This window comes from Aulonocara sp. 'chitande type north' Nkhata Bay, linkage group LG5 (assembly GCF_057382095.1).
Source record: "Aulonocara sp. 'chitande type north' Nkhata Bay isolate Kocher_YH1m ecotype deep benthic linkage group LG5, A_spYH_male_GT1.1, whole genome shotgun sequence".
In the NCBI taxonomy this organism is placed as follows: Eukaryota; Metazoa; Chordata; class Actinopteri; order Cichliformes; family Cichlidae; genus Aulonocara; species Aulonocara sp. 'chitande type north' Nkhata Bay.
In genome coordinates this window covers 19685677-19706591 of record NC_141348.1, presented here as the reverse complement: position 1 = coordinate 19706591, position 20915 = coordinate 19685677, and the positions used below count along the sequence as shown (strand labels likewise).

At 42.1% G+C, this 20915-nt stretch overlaps 1 protein-coding gene across 1 annotated transcript in view; it reads right to left on the bottom strand.

Annotated features, from left to right (window-relative positions):
- The window catches only part of LOC147330242 (histone deacetylase 7-like), a 43034-nt gene extending 40123 nt beyond the window's left edge, over positions 1–2911 (bottom strand). Inside the window, exon 1 of the mRNA XM_086291886.1 lies at positions 2564–2911. Within this exon, the coding sequence (XP_086148012.1) occupies positions 2564–2582 (19 nt within the window). The 5' untranslated portion in view covers positions 2583–2911. The remainder of the gene's footprint in view (positions 1–2563) is intronic.
- Between the last annotated feature and the right edge of the window lie 18004 nt (positions 2912–20915).

Sequence of the window (20915 nt, the reverse complement as noted above, 5' to 3'; positions counted from 1 at the left end):
TTCAGGTGGGCCTCGCTAAGCTTGAGCTAGCAGCTGTGTGGTAACTTTGAACCAAGGGAGGCTGCTGGAGGCCGCTCGCAGCGGCGGGTGCAGCCTCTAAAGCCTTTCCATTCCCGACAGCAAAGCGTAGGAAAGCCACAGAGGGGAGCGATGGCGCTCATCGCTCGCCTGGTTTCTTGGGAAACTGTCTGTGACACTGGAAAGTGTCGCTTTGTGACGCCTTCACACTCCTCTGCGAGCGCGTGTGAAAAACATTTCAAAGTTTGGAGCAGTGTATAAACCTCTGACAATGTGTTCAATGTGGCTTTTAACGCATTTTGCATATCAGGCTGCACAAACCCACGAGGTGGTGATTTTACTGAAGGTTCTGTAAACTTTGCTGCTCTTGAAAGAAAGGTCTTAAGATGTGGAACTGTGCTCGCAGCGGCCACAGTGCATTTCTGAAAATCCTCCTGCTTATAACCCATGCTGTTGCCTACATAAAAATTTAAACAGAGAGGAAAGCAAAACCCTTAAGATATATAATCTTTCCTGCTATGAGGGCTTTTTGGATCTAGTCTTGAAATTTTTGAAGCTCTTAAATGAAACTACTTCCTCCAGTTCAGCTCAACACCGCCACAGATCAGGCTCTTACATTAAAAGTACACTTCCACAAGATAGTAGTATAAATATTAATGACTGGGTCATTTGTTTTTATTAATCAAAACAAACAACAGCCTGAGAAGACGACCTGAGCTTACAAAAGGACACTCACTAGAGGCTCTCTACACGTCCTTCCTCATTGCTTTATAGTGCTCACTTCACTCCAGTTTGCAGCCTCTCCTGTCATGAAGAACCCTCTTTAGACCAGAGCCGGCCTGATGAAAGCCGCTCTGATTTGCTGCACTTCTGGCCTGCCGTAAAGCCAAGTTATGGTACTCTCAATCATCAGCTCGGAAAATGTAATGGGCTGGTGCAAATCCACAAAAACAAATGATGTGTTGTGGGTTTGATCAGAAAACAAAAATTATTGGTGGAGATTTCCAAAAATAAACAATGACCTCAGGTGAAACCTTTAGAGAAAGCCACAGCAGACCGCAAGACTAATATCACAGATGTCAAAATGAAACATTTTTAGCAGTCCTTCCTTTGGCCTCAGACACAAAGTCTGAAACCGAGAGGGAGAGTGACGTCCCAGAAGGCCACTTTTAGAAGACCGTGGCCTCTTAACTTGTTGCCCCCCGACCTTTACAAACCAAACAAACCAGAACTCTGATGATTTATCACAGCACCAGAAACACAAACTACCAAGTTCATCTACTTGTTTGTCTTCTCAAATTTGATTTCACATTTTGCACTTTGTTCTTCTCCAATCAAATCAAATAGGTTGTCACGTTCCAATACACTTTAAAAATGGCCACAAATATCCATTATTATTAATTAATCATTTTGTCCATGAACTTCCACATGTTGCTATAAATCCTCAATTTAGAAGTTTTAAATTTCTCTTTTAATTCAGCCAAACAAAACTATGTAAAGAGCCGTCATGTCCCCCATTACTTTAAAGACAGCAGAGCAATTAAAGTCTGATTTATAGTCCTAAAAAAACACGTAGCGGAGTCTCTAAATGTGTAGCAGCACATGGGAGTAAAAATAGAGCCAAAGTTTAGTGCTTTGAGCGAGAGAGGAGCCAAAGGCCGAAGCCAGCGTTTCATCTTATGCAGGAAGATTTACTGTATGTAGAGTCACAGTGCACGAAAACAAGGAAGAGGTGGTGAAAAGCTAAACCTGCTGTACAGTGCGCCCCCCTATCTTTACCTGCGTTCTACAAATGAGCCCCCCCCCCCCCCCCCCCAAAAAAAAAGCATGCCATGTTAAAGCAAGATTTGTCATGTCAACACATTTTCAATGTTCCTTTACTCGTGATATCCTTGGTTGCTGTGCCACCAGTCAACTCTCACTGTCAAACAAATCTCTTTCCACCTTTTCGCCGTCTCTTCTCTATCGCTCTGTCTCCTCCAGCAGTTCATCGCAGTGAGGGACTGTTGTTTTCTGTCTACTTGTTTTAGGCGCTCTTATACTTTTCGTGGACACACTAAGTCTCCAGGGTGCCTGCTCTGTTTCCAATTTTCTCCCCTTCCCAATCCTGAGAAACAGCACGTCCAAAACCAAACAAATAAAGCCAGAAAAAAACAAATCAAATGGAGTAAGAAATCATTTATCCTTGTTACCCAACCGCAGTGTCCTTCCCGGGCATTTGATACACATGTATGATCTTAAAGTGTTTGCATACATTACAGTGTGTGTAATAAATTAAGAACAAACTCAATCTTCTCAAAACTCACAGCCAAACCAAAACTCTTAGCACTTAAAACCACTCTCCAACAACTGGACCAAAAAAACCACGTCCACATCTGCAAGTTTAACTAAAAATCCACTCCTAAGTTCATGAAAGGCTGACATACTTTCCTGGTGATACATTTACGTTCAGTCCCTGAAGAAGACTCTTTTTTTTTTTTTTAAACACAGCTGTTAATTATTCCTTCACAGATAGATAGAAAATAGAAAATGTGCAAAAGCTCACCGGCTTTCTGCGCTGACATTCAGCGAGTGGTCCTTCTGTGCTCCCACAGCGAGTCCAGTCAGTCACAGGAGGCAGTGGTGGGACGGAGTGGAAAGCTCAGGGAGAAGATAGCTCCTGCTCTGACAGGGGAGTGGTGGTGCTGCAGCGCCGGAGCCCAACCGTGCGCTCACAACGCGAGTCACAGTCAACTGCTTGACACAAGCAGCTCCCTCTGACTTTTCTGTGTCTTGCACTTCCTCTCATGTGAGCTGAACTATCTCGCTGTAGTTTTTTTTCTTTTTCTCTCTCACTCTTTCGAAGTCGCTACCCTTAATTCTCTGTTTCAGAGAAGACACAGTTGCTCTGCCCTATCACACACACACGCACACACACACAAACTAACTTATTTGGCAGGGCTCCCCTTGCACCAGAAGCTCCAGAGAGGAGGGAGGGGATGGGGTTTGTGGACATTGTGTGTGTGTGTGCACGCGTGCAGACAAAAAGAAAGAGAGAGCGACAGATTGTGTAGTCACTTGCGTCTGACAGACAATAGCAGGAAGTGTTGCTTTTGGATGCACAAAGTACACAAGAATGAAATAAGAAAACTGCGACAAGCGTGAAACTTTAATGATTTTTACTTTTAAACATTACAGTGGTGCTTATCTCTCAAAGTGAAGCAAACACCGAAGGAATAACAGCACGATTATCACTCGGAGAGTCTCAGACTTTTTTGTATTCGATGGCATAGTACAATTTACACTAGTTTGGATGTTTTTTAGGTTTTTTTTTTAAGATTGCAAATGATTTTAGGTCATCCACAGAACTTTGATGCTTCAGAGCGGATCTTGTTAGAAATTTGCAAAACAACACGTTTTTACCAGTTCCTCAAAGGGATCAGTTGACTTGGGATGCTTATCAAAGGCACATGACTTTTGTATTTGAGATTTTTTTTTTTCTACTGCAGTGACCCAGTCAAGCTCCTACTTCGGCGTTTAAACACAAGTGGAGCATTCAGTGTGATTACTTACGTAAGGCAACACATTTCAAACCAGCAATTGCATTTCAGTCTGAGTAAAATTATCAAGGGGGGAAAAAAGCATCCACGAGGTCTGTGTATGTGGAGAGCAGTTTCAGTGTTGCCACAAATATACTCACGAGCTCGCTTAAAACATTTAATGCTTTCACATTCATTTAAGTAACTGAATCCGTGTAATACAGGCTGGAAGTACATATGATATAAATTTATATGGGCGCTGTAATTTGAGTAAATATGCATTTCCCCAGAAATACAAGCGGAAAAGACACGTTAGTGAATGTGGTTTTGTCTGATTTGTCATCGCTGAGATCACTTGATTCATTCATATAGCACTGCAACGTCAGAGAGCGTAAAAAAGCCAAACCTATGTTTCAAGGCTACGGGATGAGTGCATGCATTTAGCATATTCATAGCTTGAGCCTATAATTCTCATGTAGTCTTGGTTTAAATAATGTGGATACACAGGATTCTCCAACACATATAACCACAAAAATCTTGTGAAACATAAAACTGCTCCCCAGTGAAATGTAAAGCGTTTCCAAAGATTCTAGTTTTATTTTGGATACTTACATTATTTTACTTTGCACACAGAAATTAAATTATTTCACAAAAACCGAAAACTAGTCAAAATTATTAGCCCCCAGTGCTAATAGTCAACTATGTAGCCTTTTTGTTGGATGACAGCCTGCAGTCGTTTATCGTAGTTTCGCTCATGACTCCTGACCAAGCCAGGTCCATCCTTCTTTGGCGACTCTCTCCAGCTCCTCCAGCTTTGTTGGTCTTCAGGCCTGGAGCTTGGTCTTCAGTTCACCCTATAGATTTTCAATGGGATTAAAGACAGGGCTTTGTGCAGGTCAGCCAGTAATGTTCTTCACCAGGAACGACGATAATTTTGGGTTGTTGTCGTGACAGAAGGCAAAACGGTGACCCAGACCCAGTTTTGGTGGTGACTGCTTGAGGTTTCCTTTAAAAATCTTCACATAACCTTCTGTCTTCATAATTTCTTCCATCTTGACAAGATTCCCAGTTCGAGACACACTGAAGCGTAACACTCCCACCACTGCGTTTCACTGTGGGGACAGTGTTCTTTGGGTTGTACGCTGCTCCCTTCTTTCTTCAAACATAAGGATCAGAATCAGAGAAACTTTATGAATCCCAGAAGGATATAGCAGTCGTATAAATAAGTGCACATGTGTACAAGTATACAGTGTGGCGTATATTAAAATTGATAGAGTGCCGTGAGGTATGTTTAGTGAAGAAGCGTCTCTCTGGCCAAAGAGCTCTAGTTCCAACTCTTCTGACCAAAGGATGCACTTCCAGTATGGATAATCTTTCTCTGGGTTGTCCTTGGCAGACTTGAGTCTGGTTTTAAGGTGGGTCCTCTGCAGTTGTTCTGGGGTCTGTAGACACATCTCTCACATCTCTCACTATTTTATTTTTTCCAAAGTCTTTTAAATGTTTTGCTTCTTACTTCTACCAGTCTTGTTCTGTACTGTGTGGCTCTGTTCATTTCTTGATGATAGTTTTCAATACAGATCTTGACACTTGGAAACATTGTTATAACTTTATACGTCCATCTCTTGCTTTGTGAACATCAACAACCTTTTTTATCAAGTCTAAATGGATTTTATGTTTTGGCACGATGCTTTCTGTGCGACTGCCAAACTCTTGCTGACGTTTTTATACAGTGTGTAAACTGCAAGATAACCCTCAGGTTTAACTTGATTTCACAAGCTTTGAGCATTACAAAGTTAAAGCATGTCATTTCACCGCGGTGGTTTGTGCTGTGGCTCAATAAAAAGGTCTGCTTGCTAATTATAATGACTCTGGAAATTTGGGGTGTTTTTTAGTGAAAAAAATTCTGCAATTGCGTGCAAATAGAAAAAATTTATGTTTTCTAAAGAAAACGAACGTTTAGAAATGCTGTGTTGAAAATTTCTTGCTCTGTTAAAAACAGAAGGGAAAATGTACACAAAACATTTCAATTACATAGGAGGCCTAATAATTTTCTCTTAATTTTAAACTGTCGCCAGTTTCATGATCCCATTACATTTTTATAGAAATGTAAAAGTGAGTCTGCTACAAATGTATAGTTTCACTTACTATCTAGCCTTCCACAAACCTTAACTATGCCACAGACAGTAGCAGACAGTGCACTGCAACTAAGCCAACTCACATTAACCTGTGTTGATTTTAGGCGGTGCACTCTCTGTGATTTCTTCTGTCTGAGGGAGAGAAATGCAGTTAAAAGGTCAACAAGTCTTCTGACCTGAACTGTTGTGTGGTCTGGCTCGCTCCGGTTTGCCGCTAGCAGCTATGGATTAGCTTACTGGTTCAAATGTAACTTTATCCTTTGGGAAAACACAGTGACCAAAGGAAACTCATGTTTGGGGGTTATGACCTTCTGTCCTCATGTCAAGCGAGAGACATTCTGAGGCTGGCTTTCCCTCTGGTTTCAGTTTCTCCTCAAACAAACGTTATGATGTGCAAACTTTAAATCTATGCAAAAAAGCAAACAGAAAAGAAAAAGGCAACACATTTCAGGTTGTGCATGCTTTTTTTGTAAGAAAAACTACAGTGGATGAATACTTGTGTCTATTCCAACATTTTAAGACCTTTTAAGTTTACCAGAACTTTCATTCCCATTAGAGCGGTGCACTGTTTATGTGTTCATATGTGCACTGCAGAAACACAACCCTCTCAGATGGAAGTTGGGCACTTGTGGTTGAGTTGATACAAATAGCCGACCTGTTCCTTTTGGATTACAGAAAAGGAAAAGAAGAAAAAATAGACGTCAAGGCTGATAAGAAGCAGGTTGGGAGTCCTTGAGTAATACAATGGGATCTGCAATATCTGGAAACATGAGGTCCACGCTGGCTGTTAAAAGTCCCTGAAGATCAGTGTGTGGAGGAGCAGAAGGAAAGGGAGGGGGGCGACTTTATCTGCCAGTGCAGTTGAGGCAGATCACATAAGAGGAAAATACTGGATTCGTCTTATCACCCTGTGACTGGCCTGCGCTTTTCCACGTTATCCGTTTTAACTCTGTCTACATTATGACTGCACCGCATGGCATTTGCAGCAGGGTTTCAAAACGTCTTCACTCGCCTCAGAAAGTTTATCCTTTATCAAAGAAAACATAAACATTGTTGACACAACTATTTTCCCCCATTAATGTTAACTAGCGTTTGCCTAAAAGCTGAAAATATTTAATAATTTAACGGTCTGACTAAACATCGGAGACTATATTCATCTTTGGATTAAGACACATTGGATAATCTGAGTAGTTATGGCAGCAAAGATATTTTATGTAGTGTTTGTATAACTTTAATGTTTAGTTTTCGCCAAATCACAACAACAGTCAACTCAGGGCACTTCATATTTTATGGTTAGGACGCTACTGTAATAGAGAGAACGAGACGATCCCCTGTAAACAAGCATTTGGTGACAGTGGGAAGAAAAAACTCCCTTTTCACAGGAAGGAGCATCCGGCAGAACCAGGCTCAAGGAGGGAAATTCACTTTCTGTTTGCTTTTCAGTCGACTGAGGAAGGCTGTTTAGGACCTGCAACCAAAAAAAGCATGATAACCTCAGATTTCACAATAAGAGTGTGAAAAAGTTAAGAGACCCTGATCAGATGATCTGGCCCTGAGGATTTATAACGTCTCAGCAAGTCTGCTGTATACACAGGAGGCTGGGTATGTAGGGCTTTATATATTATTAAAATTAATTCTGAATTTCACTGGAAGCCAGTGAAGCTCAGCAAGAACATGGATCTAAGGAGCTTGGAAAGAATAGGGATGATAGAGATGATGTGGTAGCTTTAGCTAGTTTTTGTTCTGAACCAACTGAAAACGAGCTAGCGAGGACGGAGAGACGTGCGTGAGTGTTACAGTATGAGTGAATATATTACCCATCATTCAGAGGATACAGTGTAAGCATGTAGTTTAACAAGTTTCAATTCAGTTCAGCTAAATTCCATCTGATTTGCTGTATGTAGTGCAACAACAAAAGTAATCTCTGGGATTCTTCTATGATTTTGTCAAGACAGATTTTACAGAAACATAACTATTCAACCAAGTACTTGGTGACACTGTTCCTGGATTAGATTTGTTTAGTAACAACTTAAGTACCAACTAAATGGGGAGTCGGGAGGATTATATTAAGATTTGACACTGATGTTGCTGTCTAAACTGTAAAGGTCGGTGTAAAGGTTGTGATGAACGTCTAAAGAAATAGCTTCTCCAACTTTGTCAGGTGTTTTCTCGAACTACAGAAGGCCCCAACTGAATTGTGGCACTGAATGTTCATAACATTTTTTGAACAGTTTAAGCACTGGAGACAATACTCACGATTAGTGTTGGCTCTTCCTGCAGTGGAAGAGAGCCAGTGTGCATCTTAAATATGCACACTGGACTAGAGAGAGCAATCACAATGTAGCAGCAGCTGGAACTGGTGCAACACATTACAAAGGAAAAGCTGTCAGACTAAATATGTCTTTTTTATGGGAAAATCACTGAACTTTTTATTTACAGACAGCGATCTGATCTGCATCAACATTTGTGATATTTTCTGGCTGATTGGCTGGAAAATGACTGAATACAGACTCATCCTCTAAGCAAACAAGATTAGAAATCTCACAGCGTTCAGATTTTTTCTGATGCTTGGCTGGTTTGAGAAAAGTATCGAGGCTCATTACCAAAAACAACAAGTAAATTAAACAATGCCATTCCTGCCTAGACCACAAAGGTTAGCATGTAGGTTGTGCCGACTACTTGAGAGAGAAAAAAAAGGCATCAACCAACTGTGTCAAACATGCTCACGTATTTCCAAGAATGCTGGCTGTTGTGCTTCTCAGCTTTCAAACAGCCTGAGCGGCGAGTCGACCCGTCTCTAACAGGAAGGGGGAGTTTCCTGAAAGGTCACGGTTGTTCCAGCCAGACCAAACACCAGCTAATTGCTTTGTTGTTTGTCGGTTCGGTGCCTGTTTTTGTGTTGCGCTTTTCCTTTGTTTAGCATTCCCAAGTATATTACCTGAACCTGTGCCCAAAAGATGAAGAGGACAGCGAGGGTAAGTTCTGAGCATGGGAAGCAAAGGAGGGGGAGGTAAAGCACGGCAGTTGCGTGATGGATGCTGTAATTAGGCCGTGAAGGGGCCCCAGTCTCGCTTCGTCTCTAAAGCTAAAAATAGCAAGAGTGGGAAGGTGCTCATGGGACTGGGGGAAGCACTTGAGGGGACAGGACAAGCAGGGACCACAGTAATTGGTGAGAGACAAACAGCTGGAGGTGTGTGTGCGTGTTTGTGTACTGCTTGCAGCTGTACTGTCTTTCAGCCTCTAGATTCCTCTCAAATTGTTACATCGCCTTTTTCTCTTTCACACACAAACACCCAGCAGGAAGGGCTGTAATGGGTCCCTGACAGCCTGAGCCCCGAAGAATGAAAGAATGTGCAACATGAGGCAAAGGAACAGCTGTATAGAGCAGGAGGGTGTGTGTGTGTGGGGGGGGGGGTTGATTCATAGAAGGCTGGTGGAGGTACGGCCGCAGAAGAGATGATGAAAAAAACGGGGCGGGAGGTGGGGGGGCTTTCTGAGAGTAATAGTATGTGGAGAGGGTGGACTTTTTCTGGAAGTGGAATGAACAGATTTATCGGTTTACGTCAAACGTCGGTCTAAATCAACTCCAGTGCGTCCTGGCTGGAATCCCAGCAGATGTTTTACTCAGCTGTTGCAGAACTGATCCACAGTTGTGTGGATGTGCCTCCTATTAAGTGGGCTCTCTGTAATGAAACAGCCTTGGGAACTTGAATGGCTGAAAGGGGCTGAATGAACAAGGACAACAAACTGCAGATTCCCTTGTGTGGGAGGAGGTGGGAGGCAGTGGAAAAAAACATGAAGTCACCATGACTAAGAGGGTACTGGCCATTTAATTTTGTCTCTGGGCTCCAGTTTTGGCACTGTTCTGTTCATTTGCTATGCGCCCATTCACATAAATTGGTATTTTTATGCACCATCGCCATTTATTTTGGAGGCAGATGTGGCCAAGATATACATCTGTACGTTATGTTTTGTCTTTTTTAATGCTAGAAAGCATCTGCATGTGGTTTACTGTGGCACTCCCATTTTTCAGACGACAAGCTACATTTTACTCAGTGTGCACACGGTGAGTGGAGGGGGGAGAAAATAGCAAGAAAAAAACCACAAACATAATGAGATATAGCCAGAAGACCGCAGCAGCAGCGCATGTGTCGCAGATACAAGCATTCATGCATGCAGAGGAACGTGCGAGTATTTCAGTCAGTTTGGGAGATCAATCAGCCTCCGTTTTCATTTCTTTTCTTTGTGCCGTTCCAGAAAAATTGACACCTACTGACGACGCACACCTGGATCACATGTGCACACTTCGTTTAGAGAGCTTTTTTACCTCTGAGGCTTCTCTTCTTGTGAAATCCCCTCCTCCCCGTATCTCTACTGAAAATACCACCATCGCAGTGGTTGGAGATGACACCTATCGCACCATCTGAAAGTGTGTGTGTGAGATCAAGGTTGTGCCGGGGCTATATGTCACAATGCACCTGCGCACCGGCGGAAATGCAGCTCCCACTGTCACCACAATATACACACATACACGCAAACAAACACAAAATGCACACTGGCCACCTGTACTTGTTCTGCATGTCTCGTAACCTTAATACTTGTCTGCAACTGTGTCGCTTGCCACCACAGCACAGTGGCTGTCATGCGCAAAGTCAGTCAAGTCTTTTTATTCAACTGTGTGTTCATTTTGAAGTAAAAAAAAAAAATACACAAATGCTCTTTTTCATTATATGACAAATCATAACCAATTCACAAATGTTTAAGTTTCTTTTTCTTAAAAGACTGAACTTCTTTTTTAATTCTAGTTGTGATCAAGTAGAAATAGCTGTTAAATAATCTGCTCTGATAAGTTTTTTTATATGTTTCCGCACCTAAAATGTTGTTCTTTTAACATCTGTGCAATTAGTGAACAATTTCCCTTGGCAGAAGTTACATACAGTTGTTCGCATTACTAATAATGGCGTGGCGATCTGAGGCATGCATTCACCGTCTGAGTATGAACTCCAACACTTGCTGATTTCCGGTCCTCTGCAGAGATCTCACATTCCAGATCTTTGTTCCATTAATTAAGTTTATCGTGTGAACGTTCTAGGTGATAAGACTCGGACATAATCCCAGTTCTTCATCGCCGTAATTGCGATAAGTGGTTGTAGGACTTTGGAACGTTAAATTAGCTTTATTTTTTATGTTCATGAACTTTATTGTGCATCTTAAACAAAAAGTGGCTTCAAGAATGGGGTCTACCCTCTGCTGTAAATAGATTTAAACGGGCCGATGAAAACTAATTTGGCTTCTTCTTCGATTCACAAAGGGCCATAAAAGTGTTTTCATGGCCAGTGTCTTTCTTGAAAGGACCCCAAAGGGATTAGTGAATCTTCTTGTGATCAACCTGGGAATCTTTTCCTTGTTAGGTGACTGTGTAACTCACTAAGCTAAATGATCAGTTTACCTACATGCAACCAAAGCCACCTCAAAGACGACTTGTGAATTGGATTTAAACTACAATCAGACAAAGAGATACCAAAAATCCCGTCCTTTTTGGTACAGATTTTGCGTATTCACATGCAGATTAATTGATTTGAGAGTATTCAGATGGGATCTGATAGAGTCAGAATTACTCGTAGATGGTTTTATTCCATCTTATTCCATTCCACTTACCAATCTCGTTCACACCTTTTTCAGACATGAGTAAAAGCTTTAAGACGAACTGGTCTTAATTATATCAGAATCAGAATCAGAATCAGAATCAGAATACTTTATTGATCCCTGGGGGAAATTATTTTTTGTTACAGTGCTCCATTTTAAACCAACATTAAGACAAGACAGACAATACGCTAACTAAGAATAGTACAATATATACATAAATATACATACATACATACATAAGTCACTTATAAATAAATATTTGGAAAAGAAACATGTGTAGTTGTAGCAGCAAACAGTGTGTTAAGTGGATGCGTTGTACAGGGAGATGGCCACAGGCAGGAATGATTTCCTGTGTCGTTCAGTGGTGCTTTTCGGTAATCTCAGTCTCTCACTGAACGAGCTCCTGTGACTGACCAGCATGTCATGGAGTGGGTGGGAGGTGTTATCCAACATTGTCTTTATCTTGGACAGCATCCGCCTCTCCGACACCACCTTGAGGGAGTCCAGCTCCATCCCCACAACATTGCTGGCCTTACGGATCAGTTTATTAAGTCTGTTGGCATCTGCGACCCTCAGCCTGCTCCCCCAGCATGCAACAGCATAGAGGATCGCACTGGCCACAACAGACTCATAGAAAATCCTGAGCATTTTCTGGCAGATGTTGAAGGACCTCAGTCGCCTCAAAAAATAGAGACGACTCTGGCCCTTCCTGTAAAGTGCTGTGGTGTTTTTAGCCCAGTCCAGTTTATTGTCAATGTATACTCCAAGGTATTTATAGTCCTCCACAATGTCAACACTGACCCCCTGGATTGAAACAGGGGTCAAGTGTTTCCTGGTCTTCCTGAAGTCCACGATCAGTTCCTTGGTCTTTGCCACGTTGAGCTGCAGATGATTCTGCTCACACCACGTGACAAAGGAGTCGACCACAGCCCGGTACTCTGTCTCATCATCCCTGCTGATGCATCCAACCACCGCAGAGTCATCAGAAAACTTCTGAAGATGGCAGGTCTCTGTGCAGTGGCTGAAGTCTGTGGTGTAGAGGGTGAAGAGGAAGGGGGAGAGGACAGTCCCCTGTGGTGCCCCTGTGTTGCTAATCACCTTGTCAGACACACACTGTGGGAGACATACATATTGTGGTCTTCCTGTCAGGTAATCAACAATCCAGGACACCAGAGAAGCATCCACCTGCATCGCTGCTAACTTATCACCCAGGAGGGTCGGCCTGATGGTGTTGAAAGCACTGGAAAAGTAAAAAAACATGACCCTCACAGTGCTCGCCGGCTGGTCCAGATGGGTGTAGACACGATTGAGCAGGTAGATGATGGCGTCCTCTGTTCCGAGACGAGGCTGATAAGCGAACTGAAGGGGATCCAGATGTGGTCTTACTATGGGTCGCAGCTGGTCCAGGATGAGCCTTTCCAGGGTCTTCATGATGTGGGAGGTCAGTGCCACGGGCCTGTAATCCTGGGGGCCACTGGGACGAGGCGTCTTTGGTACAGGGACGAGGCATGATGTCTTCCACATCACCGGGACCCTCTGCAGACTCAGACTCAGCATAAACAGTTTATGAAAGACTCCACACAGCTGGGGGGCACAGGTCTTGAGGACAAGGGGACTCACTCCGTCTGGTCCAGCAGACTTGCCTGAGTGAAGTCTCCTCATTTGCATCTCAACCTGGTATTGAGTGAAGGTGATGGGTGGGGGAGGGGTGTCAGGAATCTCACAGGAGGCAACATGTGAAGAGAGAGGCTGGCACAGTGGTGTGGCTCTGGATTCCAGGCTGACTGCAGGTGAGGTTGTGGGGGTGGGAGCAGACACTTTTCCACTCTGCCACATGCACCCACTGACACACAGGTCCACACCAGCGGACACATCTGAGGGAATTTGGGGTTACGTGCACTTCAACATGTGGACAGCAGGAGCCAGGGGACTCAAACCACCTGCACCACAGCTGCCCGAAAACCCACCCCTATAAGTCGAAACAAGCCCAGCCCGCTACACCATATGGGACACACGTGAAACACCACACACACTGCAAATTAAGTTAGCCATTAGCGTCTGGCCATTTCAGACAAGTGATCTTGACCTCAGCAGTAAATGGACACTAAAGCAAACAAAATAGGTGAGTAAACTTATTGGGTTCTTCATATGGATGTTCATGCTAATGTTCATACTCTGTCCACCCAATCAAAACTTGAAATAAAAATATCACTGTGCGCTTGTGCTTGAGACACTTCAGATGATAGTGAAGAGGAGAGGCCTGCAGAGGCTCTAGATCTAATAGTTTTGACTTTGTTTTTGTGTTCACGTGCAAAAAAACAACAAAAAAAACAAGTGCAAAATCTTTATGTGCTGCAAACATTTGAATACATGAAGCCTGTGGCGTCAGTATTTGCTGCACCTGCAGTGCAGCTCATATCCCTGATGTGAACCTTTCTAATCAGATCTTATCTGTAATATAGAGTTTTGTCTGCTGTGTTAGACATGTTTTTTGTCTGCCTCTTGCTGTATGTAGGGCAGGGTGACCACAGGGCTGATGAGGGGACGACAGGTGTCCCCCTGCCTCCAGCTGTGATCAGAAAGTCTGTGGTTTTTACTGAGAAAATGCCCCGCTGCAGAGGCGTGAAGGCACATCTTCGAGCTAAAGAGCTGCTCGCTTCACACACACACACACACACACACACAAACTTTGTCTGACTGAAGATGAGCACCTATTACACAATATAACCATCGTGATATTCCTACACTCTAATGACGCAGCCAACTCATAAATGCGTAAAACACATGTGTACACAAGCGTCATGCTTTTGCTGTACGACTGCAGAAAGTCCTGCGTGCACGCACACTATTGCACAATTAGTCGCAAAGTTTAATATGAAACTTGCATTTTGGTTTATCCGCAAACCTGCTCATCTAACGTGCCTCATCTAATTGGCAGTGTTTCATGTGCTGCCTATGTGTGTGATCTCAGCAAAGCCTGAGATGTTAAATGTTCAGGAAACCACAAAGACATTGAACTGGAGCACCACACAATGACATTTAAAACCACGTTCGTATACACACACATTCGTGTATTGAGCAGTAGTCAGGTGGCTAACTTTCTCTACAAGTGTTTAAACTTTTATATGTTGCGCCCGCGCAAGTGGAGAATGTTTTCACACCTTTTTAAGTTTTCCTATGCTCCCTGTTGACCTTAAAATGTATTTGACTCGTTTTTCTAAATCATCAAGTCATACGTTTAATCAGAAATGACAAAAATAGGTTTTCAAACTGTTTGGAAAAATTATTTTAAAAACTAAAATAATGAAATATCCCAATAAGATAATTCTGTCATGACAACAAAGCTCTTAGACGTCCTATTCCTACAAAGGCTTCTTGAGATGATACTATAGCCTGACTGGGGCCTGTGCCCTCATAACATTTACTACACATGTGAAAGAAATGCATTCCCATACCATTTCTGATGGTTTTGAAAGTGAGAACCAAGCTGTGAAACAGGGTTTTCTGAAGGTACTGATGTGGTGGAGCATACAAGAAAATATCTGCCTAGGAGCAAAGTAGCTGATATTGGTCTTAAATGTAAAAGTTCTTAAATATTTTCTGAGCTTTCCCAAAACAAAATACTCACTGACAAGCGGCTTTGTTCAGACAGGGAGCCAAGAACCAAATGGTCCTCTGATGGAGATTGGCGCACACAGAAGAACCATGTCTGCCTCCACCCATCAAGCAAGCTGGGATGACAGAGTGGCCAGATATTCCTCACTAAAGAGCTCAGAGCATCGGAGGCAAATTCCTCATCTGTCTGATGAAACTAAGATTGAACTATCCAAGACCAATTTCTAACAACCAGAATATGTCCTTCAATGCGTATATTAATCAAATACATTTAGGACTGCTTTCCTTCACTTGTGCAGTATCTCTAAGATCAGAAACATCCTGTCTCAGAGTGATGTTTAAAAAATAATTCACACATCTATTACTTGAACTTGAATTCATTATCATCAGGTTGTCCTAAAATGCTCCAGCAAGAGTACTGACAGGGACTAGAAAGAGAGACGGTATTTCTCCAGCTACCAGTTTGGATTTGGGAGACAGACACCCTGCCTACTTTTAAGAGGCTTAAAACTTTCCTTTTTGATAAAGCATGCAGGTAGATCTGCATCAGGTGACCCTGATTCCTCCCTTGGCTCTCCATGGTTATGCTACGATAGGGCTACACTGCCTGCAATAGGCTTAGGCTGAGTGTTTCTCCTTTACTCACCTTTTTCACTCTCTATGTATTTATACGCCACCCTTCATTTAATCATCAGTTATTAATCATCTGTGGCTCTCTTCTACAGCGTGTCTTTAGTCCTGTCTCCCTCCTCGGGTCTGGTTTCTTCTTGTAAAAGGGAGTTTTTCCTTCCCATTTCTGCCAAAACCTGACTCGTAGGTGATCATCTGAAGCAACTGATTTGGTGCTATATAAAAAAAATTGAATCGAACAGAAAAGTGTGTGTGGTGAAAGCCTGGCAGAGGCTACAGCATGTGGTGGAGTTGTTTTTGTCAGGAAAAAAAAACAGGAAATTGATCTATGGGTTGTTTTTCCAGGGAAACCCAATCTGAAACCTCGATCTTGTAACATTTTGGCTGTTGCCACCTTGTTTGCTTTTTTCACCTTAGTAATTTGGTAACCCTAGACAGCTTGGTTAGCAGGTGCTTCCAATAGGAAATAGGAAATATTAATAAAGTACTCAAAATTTGCAGCACAGACTTTGTGGATGGTTTATTAGTATAATTAAAGTATAATTAAACCCATAGCAAATCCATATTGTAGCACAAACGCAATCAAGAGGTCAAGTTCAGTGATTTGGTCAGCAGAGGTAAGGCTACAGCCAAATGCTTTGGCATTCATCCTAGGCTGATTTTGGACAGGCCAGAATAATTTTGGCTGGACTTTGTAAGCACAGAAGTTAATGTTTTTACTCCTACCTCTTCTATTCATTACAAGTGTGTACATGCACCTGTACAAATTTTAAAAAACGGTACCCGATCTGTCATTGTTATTTTAGGGGCAGGTTGAGATCGAGAGTGTGATTAAATAAATAAATAAATACAGTCTTATCCGAATGATTGCTGTCATATAGATCAGGGAAGGAAAGAAACTGCCGAGCGAGCTTCTTGTCTGAAGTTAACAGAGAGAGAGAGAGAGCGGCGCACTGTGGTGCAAAGATTCATTCCTTCCTCTCAGTGGAAGCCGCTCGTGCTTTCAAGGAGAAAGCCAAAATGGGCAGAAATTTTCAACTCCCGTCGTCTTCTTTATTGAAATTCATTTTCTAAATAAACTGTAGTTAAGCGACTTTATCCTCACTCTAACCTGTTACACCACAGTCTGCGCATCATGCAACTGATGCAGTGTTACAAATACAAACTGTGAAAGCATAAAGTAAAATGAGAGATATCCGACATCAATTTGTTACTGATGATATATGTCTTATAACAAATGAGGTTTTCTATCAGATATACTGCTTGACAGGTATTAGCTGTAGTGAAATGGGCAGTTTGCCTAGGATGATAAAAGTTGACTTTTGCCCTTTTTTTTAGAAAGGAAAACACAGTTGTCAAATTTATTTTTATTTTATTTATTTTGATAATTGAAAACAAAACTTAAGAAAATGCTTCTCACGGGCAGTCAGCGCCAGCCTGTTCAAGAAGTCAGTGAGTACAGACCCCCTTAGGTCTACACAAAATGCAGCGCTAGATTCATCTGTTAGTCATAACCATACATAGTTAGGCTGCCCCTCTTCATGTGGGTCTGTAAGGCATTTTTATTCCTTGTTCCACATCTTGAGACAATGTCCCAGACTTAGGACTGCAGGATAGGCACACACGACTCCATCGTTGTACCCACTGTCTATAAAGGGGAGACTTTTGTTATTATAATCAAAAGAAGAGGGTTACATTGTCTAATGCAATACTCATTAGGGAAAGTTACAAGTCACCAAAAAGTCGCAAACATTTCAGATTTTGTTGAATATGATGGAAACTACCACAAAGAATATGAAGCTGGAGCACATTGTGAGAAATCATAGTTTTTGGCTTTTTTTGCTAATTAGTTTGTTGGTTTCGCACAGGAAGGAAATACGATGTGAAGTGACACCGAATATGTGTCATAACTGGATAAAAATATCAAATATGGTCCAAAAAATGGCATGAATCAAACTGAACTGAAACCTGAAAGACTATCGCATAAGACCACAGAAACAAACTTTAGCTTTCTTTTACTTGGCAAGAGAGTTGTAAACATGATGTGTTTGGCCTGTTAATCCCAAATTTTTAAGTTAGATATGAAATCTTCAGACTCTCAGCGTTGTTGACGTGTCCCACTTTGTCCCAAACAAACAGTTAGTTGGTTGTGATCTGGTTACCCTGCACACAGCTGATCTGAGCTGGGAAATTAGCTACAGAGATCAAAACACTGCTTAAATACGCTCATTTCTGCTGTAAAGTGAAGTGTTTTTGGAATCGGCCTCAAGCGGCCACTTCACTTTCTTGCATTTCTATGTTGGACTGATTGATCCTCTTGTGTCAAAAGAGAAAAAGCTCAAAGTTCAATGTAAGGTCTGTACAGAAATGGAGCCAGTACTGGCACTCGCCAACACGTCAAGGGCTTTACAACACGTATGGCATACCTATTGGTTTTCCATGCATCACACATAAAAAACTAAAGTGAACAAAGTGATTAATCCTTGTCGACATACTCGGGGTGATGCCTGAACAGTTGAGATGTAAGGCTTTTCCAGTAAGCCAATTTAAAGCTCACAACACTTACTCTATGTTTATGTGCATCTGACCAAGAAGCCGTGTGAATCGGAGAATTTGCTGCAATCTGAATCAGTTCTTGGGAACTTAAACATGAAGTCTGTTCTCAGTTTCACAACTCGGCACTGAAAACTTTCACTCTTTTTTTTCTGAACATCAGGTTGATGCTAGACCTGTTCTTGTTTTCAGACCAGGCAACCACTCATCCTGTTACTACTGGGATTATTTTCAGCCACGAGCTTACCTGAAGTGACAGCAAACAACAAACAGCAGAAGGCTCTGCTGAGAAAATAATCAAAAATCATGTGGTTTTATTCATATATTTTCGCAATTGTGAGAAAAGTCAGTTGAAACCTCTCAGTGTCACCATAAGCTCAGAGTTTATTTTTCACTCATGCAGGACTAATTTGGGTAGATCTGTTTTCAAACTGTTATTTCTTCTGATGTTTCTTTACAGTAAAAGCTCGTACTTTAGCACGGATCTTGAATGCATCAGTCTGACTCCGCAGCAGTTGAAGTTTTACTTTTTTTTTTTTCTCAAAGTCTCACTAAGAGTGGCATGCTCACTTTCACTGACGATTTTCCCCAGTTCTTCTGGAAAATGAAACCGGTGACCTTTCATTCGTAAAGCAGCATGCAGTTTTAGGATATGAGCTAAAAAAAACCCACACATGACTTGGAATTGCAACGAAAAATGACTTTTCACCTTAAAAGAGCAGCATATCAGAGTCGTTAGATCACATCTTTAAAAACAGCTCGTTGGGATCCAACAAGCTGTCTGCACCAAATGTGTAAATACACACTCACTGGCTAATACTTTTAGGTTCACCCACCTTGCTAGTACATATACTTTGGACCCCCTTTCACATACAGAATTGCATTCACTTATAGGCTGTCATGTCAGCCATACTGACATGACAGCATCACCCAGTAGCTACAGATCTTTCAGCCCCACGTTCATGATGCCAGTCTTCTGTTCCACCACATCCTGTGAGTGTTGCATTGTTCGTACAGTGAACTCACTGCCATGTTCAAGAAACCAGTTTGAGATGGTTTGAGCTGTGGGACACAGTGTTTTGTCCTGCTGGAAGAAGCCATCAGATGATGGACACACTGTGGTCATAAAGGGATGGGCATGGTCAGTAACATGACTCAGATAGGCTGTGGAGTTTAAAGAAGGCCAAGTATCGGCCACACCGTTAACTACCACTGCAGGCTGGAACGTTAATACAAGGCATGATGGAACCATGTTGTTTATGCCAAATTCTGACCCTGCCATCCAAATGTTGCAACAGAAGTAGAGGCTCATCAGACCAGGAAATATTTTATGAATCTTCTATTCGATTTTAACTAGCCCATGTGAACTGTAGCTTCAGCTCTGTGTTCTTAGTGCCTGGTGCGGTCTTCTGCTGCTGTAGCTCATCTGCACTTCAGAAATCCTCTTCTGTACGACCCACTGAAGGACCAAATAAAAGACCCACTGAGCGACCTACTGAACGGCCCACTGAATGACCACTGAACTGAATTTGGTGGTGAAAAATGTTTGTTATGCTAATTTAAGAGCTGTTAAAACAGACCAGTCAATTTTGACCGGGAGCACTAAAGTAAGGGGTGGGGTGAACGCGACAGGAGGGTTAAGTAATTATTTGAGTTCCTGTTGAACTCAAATAACCACAGTTATCAGTCTGAAGCAGTCTGGCTATTCTACTTGGACCTCTGACATCATCTGACTCACTATATTTTTTCCTCTTTTCCCTAGAAGTGAATTTATTGAAAATGATCCCATTAGATCAACTGTTTCCTAAATAATCAGACCAGCCTGTCTGGCACCAACAATGATGGCATGTTCAGAGTCACTTAAATCACTTTTCTTCTAAATTCTGATGCTCGATTTAAACTTCAGCAGGTCATCTTGACTGTGTCTACATGCCTAAATCCACAGAGTTGCTGCTATGTGATTGGCTGATTAGATATTTGCATTAAAGAGGAGCCAAACAGGTATACCCAGTAAACTGTTTGGTGAGTCTATATTATACCCTATTAGACAGTTTATATCATACCTAGTGTTTGAATTCTTGAGTAAAGGTTGGGCCAAAAACAAGCTCATACTGTAGTTCACCCTGAAACACAACCAGCAAAATCTAATAAGCGGATCACAGCTCCCAAGTAAAAGGTTGTGCAATATTAAGAAATTCACTCAACAGAATGACCTAAATGCTCAGGGATGTATGTACAGATGTACGGACAACATGAAAACAGAATTCCTCTGGACACGCCCGTCTCCAGCACAGGAACGTAATAAATCAGCACTTCTTCCAACTTTCCACCAAGACTCCATACATAATAAAATCAAGGCTGTTATGGAGACCACATGACTGAAGTGGCTAAAAAGTGAATAAACACAGTGGTATGCAAACTGTGTGTGTGCCATTATTTTCCAAGGAGAACACTTCCTTACACACACACACACACACACACACACACACACACACACACACACACACACACACACACACACACACACACACACACACACACACATACAGCATCTTTCAGCTCTGCCCTCTTCCTTTTTACTTGGAAAGTGAGGAGGGCAAAAAAACTGCAAAAAAAAAGGAAAAAAGAAGAAAAAGAAAGCCAAGATGTTTTTCTTTCCTCTTTGGAACAATGCCAAACTCAGAGGAGGTAGAGGATGAAAAATAAATGCGTCGGGAAGAAGAACATATTCTTCGTGCCACAGATTTCTTTTAAAAAAAACCTCTCAGTATCAGTAACATGTTTTTTCCTTGCCTCAGTC